Source organism: Phoenix dactylifera, chromosome 18 (assembly GCF_051530095.1).
Source record: "Phoenix dactylifera cultivar Ajwa chromosome 18, Ajwa_hap1_PhDact_Kaust_v1.1, whole genome shotgun sequence".
Lineage (NCBI taxonomy): Eukaryota > Viridiplantae > Streptophyta > Magnoliopsida > Arecales > Arecaceae > Phoenix > Phoenix dactylifera.
In genome coordinates, this window is record NC_143207.1 from 17,336,394 (window position 1) to 17,356,297 (window position 19,904).

The 19,904-nt window shown below is 37.0% G+C and overlaps 2 protein-coding genes across 10 annotated transcripts; both read left to right on the forward strand.

The window, feature by feature from the left end:
* Positions 1 to 3,567: 3,567 nt before the first annotated feature.
* LOC103714472 (serine/threonine protein phosphatase 2A 59 kDa regulatory subunit B' eta isoform-like) lies at positions 3,568 to 11,255 on the forward strand. Of its 8 annotated transcripts, none has more exons than XM_008801732.6 (4): positions 3,570 to 3,734; positions 3,915 to 5,662; positions 10,457 to 10,831; positions 10,942 to 11,255. In XM_008801732.6, the coding sequence occupies exons 2-3, from the start codon at positions 4,463 to 4,465 to the stop codon at positions 10,814 to 10,816; spliced, it is 1,560 nt and encodes a 519-aa protein (XP_008799954.3). In that variant the 5' UTR covers positions 3,570 to 3,734; positions 3,915 to 4,462; the 3' UTR covers positions 10,817 to 10,831; positions 10,942 to 11,255. The 8 variants fall into 8 exon arrangements, with proteins under 8 accessions (XP_088570776.2, XP_088570775.2, XP_008799954.3 ...); XM_026807428.4 differs by having other exon boundaries at positions 10,457 to 10,760; XM_088714648.2 differs by having other exon boundaries at positions 4,370 to 5,662.
* A 679-nt stretch (positions 11,256 to 11,934) lies between these two features.
* Positions 11,935 to 19,128, forward strand: LOC103714471 (putative carboxylesterase 16). Of its 2 annotated transcripts, XR_605225.6 has the most exons (3): positions 11,935 to 13,405; positions 18,031 to 18,640; positions 18,815 to 19,128. XR_605225.6 is itself a non-coding variant. In XM_008801729.6 (2 exons), the coding sequence occupies exons 1-2, from the start codon at positions 12,585 to 12,587 to the stop codon at positions 18,566 to 18,568; spliced, it is 1,359 nt and encodes a 452-aa protein (XP_008799951.3). In that variant the 5' UTR covers positions 11,936 to 12,584; the 3' UTR covers positions 18,569 to 18,753. The 2 variants fall into 2 exon arrangements, 1 of the variants encoding a protein (XP_008799951.3); XM_008801729.6 differs by lacking the exon at positions 18,815 to 19,128 and having other exon boundaries at positions 11,936 to 13,405; positions 18,031 to 18,753.
* Positions 19,129 to 19,904: the final 776 nt, after the last annotated feature.

Consider the following 19,904-nt stretch of genomic DNA (forward strand, 5'->3'; position numbering starts at 1 on the left):
ACACTTGTCTTGGCCTACTTTCTTTAGAGATCTTTTCATGTTTGCTCCCTTGCTTGCTACTTGGCCGTTGACCAAGTCAAATGTTAAGTTGGCCGTGGCTTGCTTTATTTGGCATACAGTTTTTAAATTTTAAAATATTTAATTTAATTCAACAGGTAGTAGTGTGTTTGGTGGTTGAATCCTTTCACTCTATTACTGTGAGCAGATGATGTGAAGTGCAGAGATTGATTGGCAGTGAAGAATTCTATCTTCAAGGTTTGTTTCAGGGGATTTGGTTTCCTTATAGATTCCTCAAAATAAAAAGTTGATGAAGACTTATTACTTCATAGAGTTTCTTTATCCATGTCCATGTCCATGGAGCTATTAACCACTGAGATGAGACTGTTGGCTGTGCAGCCCATGGTGGATGGAGGGGTGTAGCTTGGTTGGTCTTGTTGGTTTTCATGAGGAGGCTTGTTTCAAGGACTTTTTGACTTGAATAGAAATAGTGATTATTATTGGCGCAATTGTGACTTTGTAGTTAAGTCCAAAGACACAACATTATTTGACTCTTTCCATTTTAGCTGAAACTTCATGATATTAGTTTAATCTTGTCAAAAACTCAAGTTTAATATTGTCAAAAACGCTGTTTATAGAATTGTTCCTAGGTTACCTACTAATATTGAAGATTATACAATTTTTATTAGGAGTTTCTTAAAGGAAAGGTTTGGTTGATACCTCTTACAACCAACTAATTTTTAGTAAAACAAATGATATTTTTACCATGAGAAAGGTTTGAGATGCTCAAAAATATTCTGTGCATGATTATTAGTTCTAGTGATAGACACACAAACTTAGTTTAGGGATCCTGATCTTGTTAAAATAGTGAGGTGTTCTTATTCGTATAAAAGGAGAATCATACTATCATGGAGACCTTTTTTTTGTTTAGCAAATAATGGCGAGCTTACCAATGAAATTATTTAAAATACTGACTCCATATTTTGAGTAAGGATTCATGACTCCATATTGAAATTTAAACATCTAGTCTAACGAGATGATCAAATCTCAACCAAACAATACTATTCATGGAAACAAAAATAAATAAAAATAGAGACATATCATGCAACAAAAACCACTCAACAATAGCAACCAAAATGGATTTGCATTGCACCAAAAAAAGCCATCTAATAATACATGAAAGTAGCTCATTTTATTAAATTATCTAAAGGAAGAGATTAAGAATTGGTCGATTATTTTTTGAAACAGTGCCCTTAACATTCTTCTTTAGTTTTACTACCAAAGTTATAAACATTACTTGGAATACTATTGGCATGAGATTCTTTATTAGCTAAAATTCTAACATTCCTCTCACATGTGAAAAAATAGCATGTGATGATTAAAAAAAGAAAGCAATTTATCTTGGCGGACATGATTAAAACATAAGTAATGATTCTTTATTAGATTTTTTTTTATTAGCTAAAATTTTAAAAATTATTTCAGTGATTCTTTATTAGATAGAAATTAAGAGGTCAATATCTCAGTGGAAATGATTAAAAAAAAGAAACCACTCAAGTAGTTCAAGATCTTAAGACTTTAAAATGCAATTTGTTTAAAAGCTAGCATAAATTATTGGTTTAGTCTTGATTTTTTTTTTGTATAATAATTGTTTAAACCTTGTTGATATCTGCTCAAACTCCATGCATTTGTAGCAATTATTTTGTGTATCCTTACAAATTTAAGCATTTTTTAAACTGAGACATTTTAAATGAGGGCAATAGATTTATGATGACGATGATTTCCTCCGATGTAGATGTTATCATTTGTCTCCTTTCTCGCTTACTTATTTTGACTTTTTATCTTGGATAATAGTGTTGTTGTTTGCGTTGATACTATCGACTCATGGTTCGGATGGCTTTTTGATTTCGGTGGATTTTCATCATTTTAATTTCAAAATTTTAAGTTTTATTGGTTTTTTTGGGAGGACTAAATTTGACTTTTGGTTCTAGGAGTGGTGTGTTTATATTTTGCATTTTGTTGGATTGGTTCTTTTGAGAATTGTGCTATATGAGTTCTTACTTATTGTACCTTTATTTATTTGATTAGATAGAGAGTATACTCAAGCTAGCTAGAGTATTTTATATTTGTTTGGGCTACAAATTTTTCTAATACAAAGTAATTTAGTGAAAGCAAAACTTATGAATAAGCACAGAGTTGGAGAGAGATGTTTTTGTTAAAATAAATGAGTCCGTAATAAAGCTTTCCATATTATGAAACATAGTGCGTGATGAGGTGTGCAAAAAGGAGAAGATAAGAAATAAAAAAATTGTGTAGAAGTCAAGATGAAATTTGTTAGGTAAAAAGTGATAGGACCTTGTATAAGATTCCCTGACTGTAGGGTCTAATGGAAGAAAGGAGGGTTATTTGTAACTGTGATATATAATTATAGATAAAGACAATATAAATATTATATTGTTTAGGTGATGATTTTTAGTATTGCTTAAAGGTTTAAAAGGATTATGTCTATGAAATATGGAATACATTTGATTGACAACATAAGTTGTTTATTCTATTGGCTCTAATGCCACAAAAACCAAGATATGAATAAAAAATAAAAGTGATCACAAAATTATTTACTTTGTATTAAGGTTTTGTATTTTTTAACATTTATATAAGAGCTAAGAAAGTGTTTAATTACAAGCACATGATTCAAAGGAGATATCAAGTTAGCCTATAATGAATAAATAATAAATCTTCATAATAACCATTCATTAACATATTTAATATGATTAGTGTCTTTGGTCCTTTATTTATCATTTTGAGGCTGTAAATTGTTCTCCTCAAATTTTTAATTTTATTTGTCCTACTGCTTACATCTCTTGAAGCAAGGCAATAGTGGTGGAGTAGGAAAGATTTTTAATTGTATGGATACTTTTTTTTTATTTTTTTTGTATAACCAATATTTTTTATTATAATTTTGATAAAAATAAAAAAAAAATAATTGGAACCAAAAGAAAATATAATGAAAGAAATACTGCGACAAAGAATTAACATATAAAAACACGTGGAAAGTTATAGTTGAATCCTTAAAGTATAATTTTGATCATTTGTCAAAAAAAAGAAAAAATAAACATAGTTTTCTTTCATTATGTGATTCAATTAGATAGATAGGTGACAAGTTAAAAACAAGAATTAGTTGATAAATCAACTATCATCTCAACTCTTTAACTTGTTATAAAGCATCATGCATGTGATTTTTATTATAAAGGATTTACATTTTTTTAACAAATACAGAATTTGCAGTTGATATTTAGATCTCAATCACATATATTTTTATCAAAAATAATATGTAAATAATGTATATGATCACTATGTAACATTATAATATCTAAATAATTGGAAAAGAAAGAAGGCACATTCCAAGTCGTATGTATGACCATATATTTAACAGTATATAATAACTAAATAAATAAATAAATAAAAGTATGATGGTTATTTTTTTTAATAGATAATATTTATTATTATTGTTGTTGTTGTTGTTATTATTATTATTAGATGAGAATTAATTAAGTGCATAAAAACCGAGTGAGGGGAGAGAGAGTCTTCCTTTGGTTTCCGGGCACTGTCCCCTTCCAACTGTTCAAGCCAAGGAGAGAGGGGTCTTCTTCTCCCTTCTCTCTCGCTTTTTCTTCTTCTCCCAATCTCGAAGCAAGGGCGACCAGCATCCGATCGAGGGAGAGCGAGCGAGAGACCGCTTCGTAAGTATCGGAAAAAAACGCCCCTTTTCCTCCTTTTTTTTCCGCATCGGATTCCTCCGCCGATGGGGAAAAAAAGCTCGTTTTTTTATCATTCTTTGCCTTTTCCCCGTCTTTGACCTCGTCCCATCGGGTTTTTCTTTTCAATTTTCTCCTGAAAAGATGCTATCTTGATCCTTCTAGATCGTTTTGATGCCTCGATTCGGCTCAAACCCGTCGATTTGGGGGCGGAAGGTTGCGGCTTTAGATTCTGCGGGGCTTTAATTTGGACCGATTTCGATTTCTGGGTGGTGGGTGGGATCGAGTTTGTTGGATTGTAGAGAAGAGGAGAGAAGAGAAGAGGTAAAACGGAGCATCCTTGATCATTCTCTGAACCCTTCTATCTTGGAGGAAGAAGGGACTCTCTGGAATGGAGTGAATTCTCTTTTCCTTCTTGATCTGTGCCTTACAATGCTTTCCTGAGTCTGAATTTTGTTTTTTTGGATGTGGATTTTCCTGAAAAACTGTCTCTTTAGATGAGAACCAGTATCATTCACTTATGGTGGAAATTGACTTGAGAATGGACAACAAATTACTTCAAAAATTTGAAAGTTGAGGCTGTTGTGAACTGCTGAAGATCATTTTCTCTTGAATTGCAGAATATTTGGCATTATCAAAGCATTTTTCCTGTAGGAGAATTTTAAGGTGTTAAAGTTGTCCTTTTTTTCCACTTTGGTTGCCTTTTTCCAACTATGATCAAGCAAATATTAGGACGGCTCCCTCGGAAGCCGTCAAAGTCTGCAGATAATCGGGGTCAGAGTGGTGGATCAGCAAATTCATTGCCAAATTCTTCTACCAGTTCAAGAAGTGGTGATTTGCCAGTTGTGGGTCTGAACAGTCAGGTCCTTCCTGGCTTGAATCAGGGGTTAAATCATGGTAGCAAATACCCTCCAGCAATTAACTCGAAACTGAATGGCAATTCAGTCTCCCTGTCTTATGAAGCATTGCCAAGCTTTAGGGATGTCCCAAACTCTGAAAAGCAGAATTTATTTATCAAAAAGTTGAATTTGTGTAGTGTCGTGTTTAACTTCACTGACCCAACAAAGAATTTGAAAGAGAAGGATGTAAAGCGGCAGACATTGTTAGAGCTTGTTGACTATGTTACTTCGGCTAATGGGAAATTTCCTGAGAACATCATGCAGGAGATCATCAGAATGGTATCAATAAACTTGTTCAGGAGCCTCACTTCCCCTCCCAGAGAGAATAAAGTTTTGGAAGCCTTCGATTTGGAAGAGGAAGAGGCTGTAATGGACCCAGCATGGCCACACTTGCAAATTGTTTATGAGCTTTTCTTAAGGTTTGTTGCATCTCCTGAGACTGATGCCAAGTTGGCTAAAAGATACATAGATCATTCCTTTATTCTTAGGCTACTTGATCTCTTTGACTCTGAAGACCCTAGAGAGAGGGAGTACTTGAAGACAATACTTCACCGTATTTATGGAAAATTTATGGTGCACCGTCCGTTCATCAGGAAAGGTATTAACAATATTTTCTACCGGTTTATCTTTGAAACTGAAAAGTTCAATGGGATTGCAGAGCTCTTGGAGATCTTGGGAAGTATTATCAACGGATTTGCTCTGCCCCTGAAAGAAGAGCATAAATTGTTCCTTGTTCGAGCATTAATCCCCCTTCACAAGCCAAAGTGCATAGCCATGTACCATCAACAGTTATCATACTGCATCACTCAGTTTGTTGAGAAGGACTGCAAGCTTGCGGATACTGTTATAAGGGGTCTGTTGAAATACTGGCCCATCACAAATAGTTCAAAAGAAGTAATGTTCTTGGGGGAGCTGGAGGAGGTTCTAGAGGCAACTCAGCCTGCAGAATTTCAGCGATGTATGGTTGCTCTCTTCCGCCAGATTGCCCGCTGCTTGAATAGTTCACACTTTCAGGTAACATGCATTACAAAGTTTCAATTTTAATTGGGAGTAATTTAACCAAGTTATCAACTTGTTTAGCCCAAATACACATTTTCTGCTTTGGAATTTTCTTTCTTTTTGGTGTATCCTTCTTTTGTTCTTGGTAGACATGAATTCCTTTTCCTTGAACAAGACATAGTTCTTTATTGTTCAGGAGGTTAAGAGCTATGAACTATTTTAGTTTGGCTCTGTCCATTCTGTCCATGTGCTGAATTTTTTCTGATGGGCAACATTTAGTGCCATCCAAATAGCCCATCTGAATAGCTATAGTTGTGTATGACTCATGGTGCATCTGTGATATCTAAATCAGGTTCAGTTTTGGAATGAATTAGTCTTTTCAGGCATATTTTGCTCGCATAGATTATTGTAGTTGGATTATAAGATGAATAAACAAACAAGACCGTTTCCCTGGGAAGTTGGAACATTTTCAAATAACGTAGTTAGGGATCACAATGTTTATGGGCTTAATGTGCACAATCCCCGATACTTTAAAGTTTAAACCATGGATTTTGAGTGCAAAATGCCTATTAGATCAAACTGTTCCACATCTGATTGCAGTTGCTACTTTTTGTTACGTCTTTTGGTGAGTATGCTTTTGACTCCTTGGGTTAAAATTTGGGTCTTGGAGATTATTTCAACTCCCTGTAGATCTTTCCTTTAAATCTTAGAGAGTTGCATGAGTTCAAATTGCACAATGAAGAAGGTAGTGCTCCTTAATCGCCATTGACCTTCTAAGGTTTCATGGCAAACCACACTCTATCAGTGCCTTGGCCAGGAACTAAACACTAAAAGTTTTGACTTTAGATTTAGTGTCACTCTTATAGCATTTTCAAACTTTATAAATCACACTTGATTCTTAAGTCAATTTCCGTAAGGATAGATGATATTGGTCATGGCTGTGATATACAATGACTTTGTAGATATACAATGATTATATATTTTGTATGTCTAGATATATCTGTATCTGCATAATGTACATACGGGTAAATATGCGTATATGTACATGCTTACAACTATATATTCATACATATATGCATGCATGTATGCATATAGTAGATGTATAAACTTATTCATGCGTACGTGCACAAACTTGATACAAATTGTGTGTGATGTAGCAGAAATGACTCCAGGAATGATGGATTAGTGACAAATACAATCATATTCTGATGATATGAGTATGTCCAGTAATGATTTGTGGATCACTGAATATGCAGAGGGGCTTAGATTTGTGTCAGGTTAGGAAAAAGTATGGAATGACCAAATACTACCTAAATGGAGTTTGTTACATACAATTTATTTGGGTTGCTAGAGGTAAAACACCTGTCTTATTGGCTATCGTTTATTGCATTTAAATATGATTTGACCACAAAAGGTCCCAATTCAAGTTCATAGTAGCATGTTGATCAATGCATTCTAGCATTCAAGTTTGTCAGTTGACAGATAAAGTAGTGTAGGATACGTCTTCAATTAAACAGTTGATTAGAGGAACTATTCATGATTAAGATATAATGAATTGGAATTTACTTTCTTACATCTTATTGATACGGTTAAGAAAGCTTCTTTGCCTCTTTGTGAATTTATTTGAGTAGTTTGGTTGATTGCAATAATCCATTTCTCTGTCCCTCATGAATCCTAAACAGATCAAGCTTGTAAATACATCTTTCTTCTTATCCTATTCCACATCTTTCTTTCTCTGTCCATTTCAGCTGTGTTCACTAAATCTCTCCACGTACAAGGTGATTCTTTCTTTTATCTATGCAATCCACTATTAAAGAAGAAACTGCTTATTATCTCTCAATCCTCTCTCCTTACTTTGCTTTCTTCTATTATATTGCCAAAATGATTTTACCCAATCTCATACCGCCTTGGTATTCCCTATTGTCTTTGTACCAGAACCACTTATATATTCAATCAGCTTTAGCAGTTGAGTTTTTTCCACTATTCATTATTTCATCTCATTTATGCCTTATTAGAGCAGACATGGTGAGGCTTGGCACCATATATATCATCCTATTTATGCCATATTAAAGCACATACAGTCAAGCATGACACCATATGAATGTATCTTTTTATCTCCACTGGGAAAAATTGTCCTGAGTAACCTTCTTTTTTCAAAGTTAAACTTTTGGAAAAGCTGGCAAGGTGCACTTCAAGCCATTCGTTTTCCCTATTTTCCCATATTCTAATGGGTATGCTGTTTCCTGGTTGCTACCTCCCAAGCTGCCACAATATGCTTTCTGAAGTTATCTTTACCCACATAAACTGTTCGCACGCAATATCAGCATTTAAATTCCAACATCCTTCCTGATCGTAGGCTCTTGCAGATTTGCTAAGCTATTTATTTAACTAGTGTTGGACTTGTGTTTCGTTTTGCCCTTGTGCACTGTGAGCAGCCATCGAACCTTTTTTAGCCATTCATGTCCATGATGGGTCATGCTCCATTCTTAGGCAGCTTAGCAACTAAAGTTGCAGGCTACCATGTCTTAAGTAGTTGCATTTTCTTTGACACTGGGAATTTTTCATTGATTGAGACATGTTCTTTAATCTTCTATGGCAAAGATGACAATTTATGTATGTACTTCGACCATTGTTATGATTTTGGTTGGTGATGTAAATTATTTTTAAATGTGATCTAGATCTAGCTACTTTTGCTTTGTGGTCTTTTTAGTTAATTTACTGTTTTACCAAGGCTTTTTTTTTTTTTTTAAAGTTCATGTCTCGAAGGAGCATGACATGGATTTTATATATTTCTGCAATTTCTGTACTGGTTTTCAGGACTTTTGGTGGGCTTCCTACTTTAGGTCTATCTAGGTTGGGTTCAAAATTTTTTTTTAAGTCATTATGATTATGTTTTAAATTCATTTTGGTGCTTTTGGTTTTGGGTTATAGAGATTGATCTTGCCATGTCTTGAAAGACTTATATTTTTGTTAGGCATGGTTTGAAAGTGTTTCTTTTTCTTCTTTATGAGAGTGGAAGTTTGCAGGTGCCCTTACTAAATGTGGAGTTGTGTTTACTATTTAAGAAGTTTATTATATCTCCAGTGACGAAAGAAGAAGGTGTGATCACTTTTTGGTAATGAATAATGAGAGTTGCTGTTTCTTGCTTTCTTTAACTCTTCTATTATCTTGTACCAAAAAAATTTTTCTATTATCTATCTGGGCTCAAGAAGTCGCACTAGTTCATGGAAAACATTTTTTAACTAGGGTTTAACATTTTTTTACTGGATCCTGGTTCCTGGGTTTCAGCTGAAAACCTTCCGTCTTAAAAAAAAACCCACTTGACTTTAGGTGTATAGAATTGGTCTACACAATGAATGGCTGAGATTCTATGATGAACCTCTTTTGGCCTGTGAATCTCACTATAAGGTTGACTCACAGTTCACCATTTTATTATTGTTCTCCATGTGAATCTGTCATCTGATGGACACTATCAGGCGTAGAGCTCCATCCAACTTTGCATTGCATATATGATAGCCCACAAACATTAGATGCAGTGAACAATATAAGATTCATTTCGACCTCATCACTAGTGAAGATCTTTCTTTTGAAATTTGTTTTAGGTGTCAGACTATTTGCTTTCTGTTCATGTGGACTTGCATTGATCTCAACTCCAAGAAAAAGAGGATACTTTGGCGACACATCTCAAAATGCGAATGTGTGCATGTATATCCATAATTTTGAAATTTATATTGCATGGGAGAAAGAACGTGATTGCTGATTTTCTCAGAATATGATTATGGAGGCCAAGAGAGAGATTGCGTATGATATATGGAAAAATTCGACTTATTAACCTACGAATTCAATGAATCTCACAAAATCGAGCGACTTGTCAGAAAGATAATAATCCAAATGAGTCCTCAATCCGATTTTTGTTTTTATTTTTTTGACCACACTCAATAGTGAGTTTGTTTTGCAATCTTGAGGATTTTGGTTAGCAAAGGCGCTAATAGAGAACTTCTGGCACTAGATACATTTAGATTTTTCTTTTTAGGAGATAAAGAATTGCCGTTTTTGTTGAGGGAAACCCAGAAAATTCCTACTAATGGTCTCTTTGGGTAATCTATTAGGATTTGGACTGAATTTCCTGCTGGATTCATGGACTAGAGAGCCTATTTGAGCATGGCCCGTAACAACCCAACACCTTCTGGCCCAAATCTTGTGGGAAGGAAGAAAAACCTCCATGGGTGTTTTTTTTCTTCCTATAGGTCAACAGGCCCACAAGTTGGGATTTAGGTTGGGACTTCGGTGGGTCCTTGGAAGATATGAGCTAGGCATTCCAACAGGCCCAGTTCTTGCAGGATATTCCTGCAGGAATATCTAAATAGGCCCCAATATCATTTCTATTACCAATATCAAGATGTGAGACGCTAACACAATTAACCAGAATTATGAACGTTATCATGTATGACCAGACATTGGGAATTGCAGTTTCTATTTCTGATGGCCTATTGGAAACTGATGATTCATATTGCAACTTTTTGAGATAATAAAAATGAAAAAATATATTATCTGCGAGTTTTCTTGAAAACTTTTACCAAGAAAATTAAATGCTTTTGGTGATGAAGGCGAGCAAACATTTACATGGCTATTTTTGAAATTAGAAATGCAAGAATGTTCATATACCATTCTTTTAGTTTAAATTTAGCATTTTCATGCAACATGCATTTGAACAAATTTTTGAAGACCTTGATGATGTGAATTAATTGTTTCGTTGCAAATAACTTGTTACTAAAATCATTCTGGCAAACTTTTCTGGTCCTTCTGCAGGTTGCAGAGAGAGCATTATTTTTGTGGAACAATGATCATATTGAAAACTCAATCAAACAAAACCGTAAGGTGATCCTACCGATCATCTTCCCTGTGTTAGAGAGAAATGCAAAGACTCACTGGAACCAAGCTGTTCAGAGCCTCACGCTGAATGTTCGCAAGATATTCTCTGATCATGATCCTGAGCTATTTGCAGAGTGCTTAAAGAAGTTTGAGGAAGATGAAGCAAAAGAACAGGAGATTAAATCAAAACGTGAATCCACATGGAGGCGCCTAGAAGAAATTGCCACTTCGAAAGCTGCGAGTAATGAGGCTGTTCTTGTTCCTCGTACCGTGCCCCATCAAGTTTCTTCTCGCTGATACCATGTCAATTTGGTAGCTCAATATACTCAGTCATTTGACTGGATTATGATCTTGGAAATGGATATATTGATTACTCATGGATTGTTGCTCACCCTTTGCTTCTGGATTGTTTGGGTTGTCAGGTCCTCGGAGATCCATTAACACTGTACAGGGTTAAACTGTATATAGGAGGTGCGAAAGACATGAAGCAACAAAAATGCCGAAAACCTCTTGAAACTGTTCGACGGCCACAGTAGGACAGAGCGCAACCTGTCAGTTCTGACATTCTGCTTGATATGCGAAAGAGTTGTATGCTCCAAATTTGCAGATGTCTACTTTATCTTCCTTTCAGATTCTGGTTATGATTTGTTGGAATATTTATTCGAGCAGTTCTCATTTGTTGATGGTTGTCCTTTTCCAAAAAAATGATGGTTGATGAATGAAACTTTTTTTCGCATGAGTCATGAATACAATTATTCTCGCTTCTTTCTTTTTCTTTAATTCGAAATGGATCAGGAACACCTTGGTTCCTTGGATCTAAATTTACTTGAACTGCTGTTTTATATGGAATCTGAACAAATAATGTGCATGGAAGTATGATAATTTCTCTTATTGTGCTATTTTGGCTGTTTTATCCCTGCTATCTATATGGTGCAAACTTACTGCCCCCAGCTAAAGAAGTGAGCAAAGTTTCAACGAGTAATTCTCGTTCCCAGTGAGATGCAAATGCCAGAAAGAGAGTGACAAACATAAACGCGTGCAGTTTTTACTTTTTCAACGAAATGTGCTGCAATGAGAGTGTGGTGGACTGATTATAAAAAGAACACGAGAGAAAAAGGGGTTCTGCATCTGTCTTGAACCAATTCAAAATTTTGCAGAAATTTTAAAGAGTTCGACGGCAAGAAAGCTTGGTATGTTTGACCCAATCTAATTATATAATGAACTAATAAACCAAGTCCCTAAGCATTTATTCTACGTCTATTGAAGTCTTATTTGATTCTCTAGTTGGCCACGATAAACCTAAGATGCTCTGCACTCTGCAGTGTGCAGTTTGCACTGTAGAGTGTCCCGATGGCTGCCATCGGAAGATGGACAACTATCAATAACGATGCATTATGTATGGCATGTAAGATCGTATTGTTTCTTATGATGGCAGCTCTCGAATTTTGCAGTGCAAATAGCACACGGTAGAAAATTTATGCTCGCTAGGATAAAATCTCGCCCATCTTAGATTATTTTTATTGGCGAGCTTAACTGTGGTAATCCTTTCGATGAAACCAGGAAGCCCTAATCCTCCCTCTCAGAACAGGTCACCTGAGGCACAACCATAAGCAAGTTGGCCTGCACCTTTCTCCCACAACCAAATGCAAAGCAAACTACTCCAGTGAAAAAAAATCACAAGATTGGACAAGTAATAGGAGAAGTCACAAGATTTCCGTGGCTACCCTCTAATTTCGTCCTCCTTCCCCTTTCCCCACCCTTTCCGTTTCCTTTCCAAGTTCCAACCCCAGCAAAAGAAGAATATAAAAAAAATCCTGAAACGCATCCCACCAAAAGCCAAACCCCCCATTCCTCCTCCTCTCTGATTTATTCAACTCACGAGCAATAGAAACATCCCAAAATTCAACTCGCCCCCATCCCTAATTCAAACTTCAAACCCTATTTCCCTTTCCACGACGCCATCCTATTCCTTCCCCTCTTCTTCTTCCCCCCGAATCCCAGAAACGAAAGATCGGAGAGGGGGGAGAGAGAGAGAGAGAGAGAGATTATAGATTGATTGGATGAGATGCCGAGCGTGGCCGTGAAGCTGTACAGCGTTTTCTTCAAGCTGCTGTTGAAGCACCGGCTGCAGGGCTGGCTTGACAGCAGAGCCGCAGCGGCCACCGCCACCGCTGGCCTCTTTGGCGTCACATCCCGCCCTGAGGAGTCGACGGCCGCCGCCAACCCTTCCTTCGGCCCCGACGGCGTCGCCACCAAAGACATCCACATCGACCCCATCACGTCCCTCTCCATCCGCATCTTCCTCCCGGACACCTCCCTCCCCCGCCCCAAACCCCACCCAGCCGCCCGATCCCTTGATCCCCCACGCCGCAACAGCTACGGCGGCATCACCGCCTCCCCCGCCCCCAACCACGCCGCCCGTCGGAGCAGCTTGGACGGGCCCGGATTCGCCACCGAGAACGGCGGCGGCGGCGGCGGATCCTACGGCGGGTACCTCCCCTCCGTGGCGGGTGACGGCCGCCACCGCTCAGGTGGTACCCGGAAGCTCCCCGTGATCCTCCAGTTCCACGGGGGCGGGTTCATCGCCGGGAGCAATACGTCTGCGGCGAACGACTTCTTCTGTCGGCGGATTGCGAAGCTGTGCGATGGGATCGTGATCGCGGTCGGGTACAGGCTGGCGCCCGAGAATCGGTACCCGGCGGCGTTCGAGGACGGGCTGGAGGTGCTGAAGTGGTTGGGGAAGCAGGCGAATCTCGCGGAGTGCAGTAAATCTTTGGGGAGTGTGAAGGGTGGAGGGGATGGCGATTCAAAGAGGGCGGACATTGTTGACACGTTTGGGGCGTCCTCGGTGGAGCCGTGGTTGGCAGCTCATGCTGATCCGTCCCGGTAATTTTCTTTTCAGAAGATGCATATTCTACCCCCACTTTCTCTCTCTCTCTCTCATGTTTCCTATCATATTCTGTTGAGTTTGAAGATTATAGAAATTACATTCTTCTTCTTGAGAAGATAATATAGAATGGGGTTTGGTTGCATTGTTCTTGAAAAGTAGTTGTTTGTAGATGTCTTCTGCGTGAATTGTTCTGACTGAGTAAGAACTGAAAACTATATTAACTGCCATCCAATGAGACCAGAGACGCAAAGTTTGCAAAATTTGATATTAAATGTTTTATTCTTGAAAGTGATTTTGTTTATCAAAAATCTTATATTGCTTCATGTTTTCAGTTGAAGTGTGAGGGTAGAGTATCCCTTTTTTCATCCTTTCAATTTCTTAGATGGAGCACATCAAAAATTTTAAGGCCGTAATAATTATAGCCTACCTTTGTAAACAATCGTGCATACTTTATAGTCGAAAAGAAATAATGTCTGTAAAATGCAGTTGATTGAGTAAACTGGTAGAGTGATGTCATTGAAATGGAGATGTGTTTTTGTTTTGCTATTTTGAAATTTGAATAAGATGAATTACTGAAGGATAATCTTTAAGATAGATGACTTCATTGCAAAGATCAAAACATAGCAGGGGAAAACATAGAACAGTGAGCATAACAAGATGAGGATATTGAAATGGATGTGGTGGAACAGTTGTATTAGCTATGATTACATTGTGGAAGCTTAGTATAAGCATTAATGGGGATCTACTAGACATTGTGCTTGAGATGTTTAGGAATTCATACAAGTCGTGCTTGGGGTGGTCTTTGGAATTCATGTTTATGAGGTGGTCTTTGGCTGGATTTGAAGGATCAATATTATTAAAGAAGAGTTAATTGAATACAATGAGAAGGATTTGGAGTTTCTAACCTAATTGTAAAGTATGATCCATCACCTGACCTCAGAGCTTTTTGTTTCTACTAGTAAAAATGTATGTGTGAATGCATGTGAAGCCAAGTGGAAGAAAAGAAGTTATGTGGATAATCAGTGATGTGAAAGTACTCATTGCTAGGGACAATGTATATGTCGAGCATGTTTATAAATCATGTTTTGCTACAGATAAAGAAAAATATGATGGAATATGGTTCTGTATGTATGGACTATTTGCAGTCTTACCAATAACTCTATTAGACACACTCTATCCATTTAGGAAATTGTTGAAAAAAATATGTTCAGGATAACAAAAATGCTCAAAGGTTGGTTTGTATTTCAAATGCTTGGAAGTCTTCTAGAAAATGCAAAGGCTTTAATCTAGGTCTATGAATGCTGGCTGAAGCTCCCAAACTTTTATGCTGAGCCAATTTAGGTATGAGCTCAGTTAAGTGCTTCAATTAAATAGCAAATTTTATACTCAATCCAAGTTGATGGAATGTTGTCAAGAAACCAAACAACCAAAATGACAAAAGATAGAAACAAATTTGGCACTATGTTTCAATTGTTGCTAAAGGGTCAATAAATCCAAGTCATACTATTTATTATGTCGTTAAATCAATTCATAGACTGGTTCAAGTACATATTCTGGGCAAGAAATAAATATAGGTTCGGGCTGTGAGTGGTAAGGCTCCAAGTCTGAGTTAGACCTAGGCCGTGGCTCTTGCTTGGGCTTAGGTTGGATGCTTCTGTGACATGGGATGCAGATGGCTACAAGCTTGGGTGTAACCTAGATAGGATCTTAGTTGTAGGCTTGGAGTACAGGCTTGGGCAAGATGAGGAGTGCTTGCTTGGTGTTGATGATTACCTAGTTATGATTCTGGCAATATGGGGTCTTGGGAGGGGTGGACTAGGGACAGACCTAGCATTTGACATCTTTTTGTGCACGAAGTGACTGCCCCAGGACTTAAACTGGCACCATTGTGCTTGTCACCCAAGCTTTTTAGCATCTCATTAATATCCATACCCATATTGAATTTTTCAAATAAAAATGGATGCACATATGGACACACTGAAATCCAAGTTGTTTCCAGCCACTACTTACATTCCTATTAACTTTCTTAAAACCAATACTTCTTGAATAATTTCAATAGTGATAAGTTGAATCACCCAAAAATTAGTTCGAATGGTACTACTGACCACAAATTTTTCTTTGAAAAAAAAATGGAGGAAATGATTAAGCCTTGATCATAAAACCCTTTAGGGCCATGCAAAATTTTGAGAGCTATAGGGCATGAACTTTGGAAGTCTTGGTCCAAGGATCGTATAGATCTGTCATCATGAAGAAATCTGTTTGATATTCTTTCTTTCTCTTTTGATGACAACAATGCCGCTTTAGTATGTGACGAAGATCTGATCCTTTTTCAGTTTTCGCATTAGAGTCTTTCGAGGTTTTGCTATAGAAGGAATCCCACTTTTGCTGCGCATTCTTTGATGATTCATCACAACTGCAACTTGGTTTCTTATCCATCATGTGACGTCGGATTTTCACCACGTCTCCCAATTTATCTTATTATAGCAGCAACTCATTTTCAAGCCTGACATCTGTGCATTTCTTTTTCCTCTATTTTAAATACCTTTTTTTTTTGCAACTTTTTGATGGATCGTGTAAATTATTTTTTTCCTGTGAAGCTTTGACATGCCCCCCTTATTTTTCCACTACGAAGCAGATGGGTGGCCTAGCATGCATCATAGCACATAGACCCCCGAAATGTCGAACTCTTAGGGCCTATTTGGTTAGTCCTATAGGATTAGGCTGAAAATCCTATAGAATTCGTTGATTGAGCTATCTATTTAAGTATGGTCCTGTGTCAACCAAACACTCCCTAGCCCAAATCTTGTGGGAAAGAAAAAAAGACCTCCATAGGTCTTGTTTCTTCAAACAGCCTAAAGGCTAGGATTTGGGCTGGATTTCGACAAGCTCTTAGAAAATGCAAGCTAAATGGGCCAATAGACCCGATTCCTACATGATTTTCAGCTCAATATTGTAGGAATATCCAAACATGCCCTTGGACTCAATTGTGAACCCTTGGAAAGAGAATGCTATTAAAATTATGCATTCAAAATATAGAATAGATCATTTGATTATTTTAGTTGCCTTGATGCTATATGGATGGGTGAGTAAGAAGGGACCTATCCTACTTCTTGATATAGGGAAGTTTGAGAAAAGAGAAATTTTCATGCGTTGCAGCGTCACCTTAAATGAGAACAATGGAAGTTGCTCCTAGTTCATGGATAGGATCATCTATAAGTCAAAATTTTTCATCATAATTAAGATTTGAGTATAGTAGATTTTTTTAAAAATTTTTTTTAATGGCAGTCAGCTTCAACCCCTAAGATTCTGCTTAGGGTCTTGTGGCTTGTATGGCCTTTTACCATATCAGGTATAGCCCTAGTCCATTATGGCTACAACTTCTAATCATCCTAGTGCTGTGGGCTTTAAGGATTTTCACCACTAATTCTTCAGGTATCACCATTCTTTTAGTGTTACAAGTGGCTCAGAAGAAAGACACAGTGGGTCTGGGTTCCAAAATTCTTTTAATATTTGTTGACCACCAAAATCAAGAAATGACAACCAGAAGAGGCCTTGATGTCCCCTAGTTGTATCAAAGAATTTCATAGTGCTTGATTCTAATTGGTTGCAAATTATTTTTGACCTACAGGATTAACTTAGTGTGAAATATAGATATTGGTGTGATCACACCATAGTGTCGTTGACTTTGAATGAAGTAAAGGGGTAATGGGTGTTATTCATATGATACATGGAAACTAAAGAAGATTTGCATTAGTGAACTGCAATTTCCATTTTCTGGGAAAACGGAACATCTTGGGTACCATCTTCATAATATCTCATGAAAAATTTGTCTTTATGAATGTTTGGGTGGTTGCAAACCTGTTAATCTAGTTGCATTGCAATAGCAATAGTTCAATCATCATGTAGGTCATTGGAAATGTGAAACTTGGTTATCTAATTAAGGCTACGGAGGCAGTAGGAGCAACCCAGATCTGATTTTTCTGAAGCAGATGCCAGTATATAACTTCCAAAGCTGATGGGTCATTTGAAACTGACACTGGCATATTATTGAAATTGCGCCAGTCTTACGTGCCATTGAACATATTAATATACTGTGACTCTTCACCTGGTGCGATTGCTGCATTTATAATTCTTAAGAACCAATATGGAAGTCACTGTTTGAGAATATCTCATCTTACGTGCCATAATTTGACTGCTGAGCTGCTAGAGTTCCAAAGTGTTATATATCTTGATGGCATGCAATGATTCGTTAGGCCATTTTTCTACTATTGCTCCCATGTAGTATTAGCCCATTGTTAACTGTCAGGCTGCGCATTTGTCTTGTCTGAAGTTATCACAGTCATACCTGCAAAGTCCAAATTGACCGTTGTTTAGATTATAGGTGAGTTCCTTTCTTGGTATAAGTGGCCTATATTAGCAGATTTCAGTAATTTGGTCCGCATTTCTTCTCCATTTGGACAGCATGAAATCTAGCTGAGGTGTTTAGTTTCCTCAATCTTCTATTAAAGTCTGTAATGTATCTGTGATCTATGATTTCTATGTAGTCCAATTTCTGACAATTTCTTTGATGTTGCCATTATAGTATTTGACTCAATATATAGTTACTATTGTGTTGACACAGATGTGTTCTCCTTGGTGTGAGCTGTGGTGCAAATATTGCCGACTTTGTGGCTCGCAAGGCTGTTGAAGCGGGAAAGCTCATTGAGCCTGTCAAGGTTGTAGCCCAGGTTCTAATGTATCCTTTCTTCATTGGAAGTGTACCCACCCATTCAGAAATAAAGCTTGCAAACTCTTATTTCTATGACAAGTCCATGTGCATACTTGCTTGGAGACTGTTCTTGCCTGAAGACGAGTACAGCTTAGACCATCCAGCTGCAAACCCTCTTGTGTCTGGAAGGGGGCCGCCATTGAAATGCATGCCCCCGACCCTCACAGTGGTGGCCGAGCATGATTGGATGAGGGACCGTGCGATTGCTTACTCCGAGGAGCTCCGAAAAGTGAATGTTGATGCACCAGTCCTTGAATACAAAGATGCAGTTCATGAATTCGCCACGCTCGATATGCTCCTCAAGACACCTCAGGCACAGGCCTGTGCTGAGGACATTGCCATATGGGTGAAGAAGTATATATCGATCCGAGGTCATGAGTTCTCATATTAGACATGGTAGTTTTGCGTATTGGATTCGAGGGAAGGGCATCATTGCACATTTCTCATACCAGGCTCTCTTGAGGTGAATCTGATTTGCAAGTTTACTGTGAGATAAAATTTTTCATAATCTTCATTTTTTTGTATGATGTAATATGTGAAGAGTAGGCTCAGTTCAATCTGTTGCCATTCCGTTTAGTTGTTGATTCTTTTATTCCCTTTTATGAGCTTCCACAATATATATTTTTCATAATTGCAGTTCAATCACAAAAAAGAGCAGTCTTTACTCTTCGAAAGCCTTCCTGCTGATTCTTAAATGACAAAAGCATGCCACGAGCGCTTTTTCACTGATCTGCCTTGCACCATCTGCATGTTAACAAGTTTCAGCATCGTGCTTGCTCATTGTGAGTGCTTTTCCTTAACAGAGATGAGGACAATAACCCAATTCTCATTGATAGTCACCTTTTTATGTATGCTAGCATTGAAGCACCTGTAATACGTCTGAGAAAAAATAATATAAAATTTTGAATTATAATACATAAATTAAGAAAATATTAAAAGTATTTACGTTTATTTATTTGCAAAATTTCTTGTACTTTTGATCTTGTTCTTTTTGTAAATTTAAAGAGTTACATCTTTTTTAAATTGAATGATTGGTATTTGGTATTCCATATCGAAGTTTACATACCAAGAATTATGTGATTTGGAGAGCTATGCATGATGTGGGTTTAAATAACATGAAAAAATTGATTATTTGATGAGTCTTTAAGATGGTAGATTATATATATAGGCTAGAGGTCTTCAAATCATATGATTTTTGAAAGTGTAAGCAATTTAGAGGAAGTAGATCATATCCAACAGCTCGAATCATTGATTTAAAATCTCCATCTTATAATTCTAAAAAGGATGCAGCTTTATAGATACTCCATTAGGTCTAACTTGATCGTGGCCAGTATTTTAATGGTCTCTAACCTATATATCAAGTTGCTATAAGATAAATGGTAGCAATTACATTAGTATGGTAAAATATATGATAGAGCATATAAATTATAAATCCACTTTATGGATCTTGATTTACACATCTTAAAATATGGGTAAATTGAAATTCATTAGATTTTGATGATTATATCGTAGTAAAATATAATATCATACCATTCAAATTATCCTTTTGGATACTTATTTGATGATTATATTAGATACCTTGAAAATACATGAATTTTAATGTTAAATATTTTTTTTATAGTATAGATTATATTCAAATATAAAAGAGCATCTCTTTGGAAAAGAGCATACTAATTATCGAAATTATCTTGCTTAATGAATTGGATCTAGGGTTGGCAGGTTGCCTT

Excerpts from the sequence above, each read along its gene's own strand:
- LOC103714471 (XM_008801729.6), top strand. The coding sequence starts at position 12,585 with ATGCCGAGCGTGGCCGTGAAGCTGTACAGCGTTTTCTTCAAGCTGCTG. Across the intron at positions 13,406-18,030 it reads GCTCATGCTGATCCGTCCCG|ATGTGTTCTCCTTGGTGTGA; the intron begins GTAATTTTCTTT and ends GTGTTGACACAG.
- LOC103714472 (XM_026807427.4), top strand. The coding sequence starts at position 4,463 with ATGATCAAGCAAATATTAGGACGGCTCCCTCGGAAGCCGTCAAAGTCT. Across the intron at positions 5,663-10,456 it reads TGAATAGTTCACACTTTCAG|GTTGCAGAGAGAGCATTATT; the intron begins GTAACATGCATT and ends GTCCTTCTGCAG.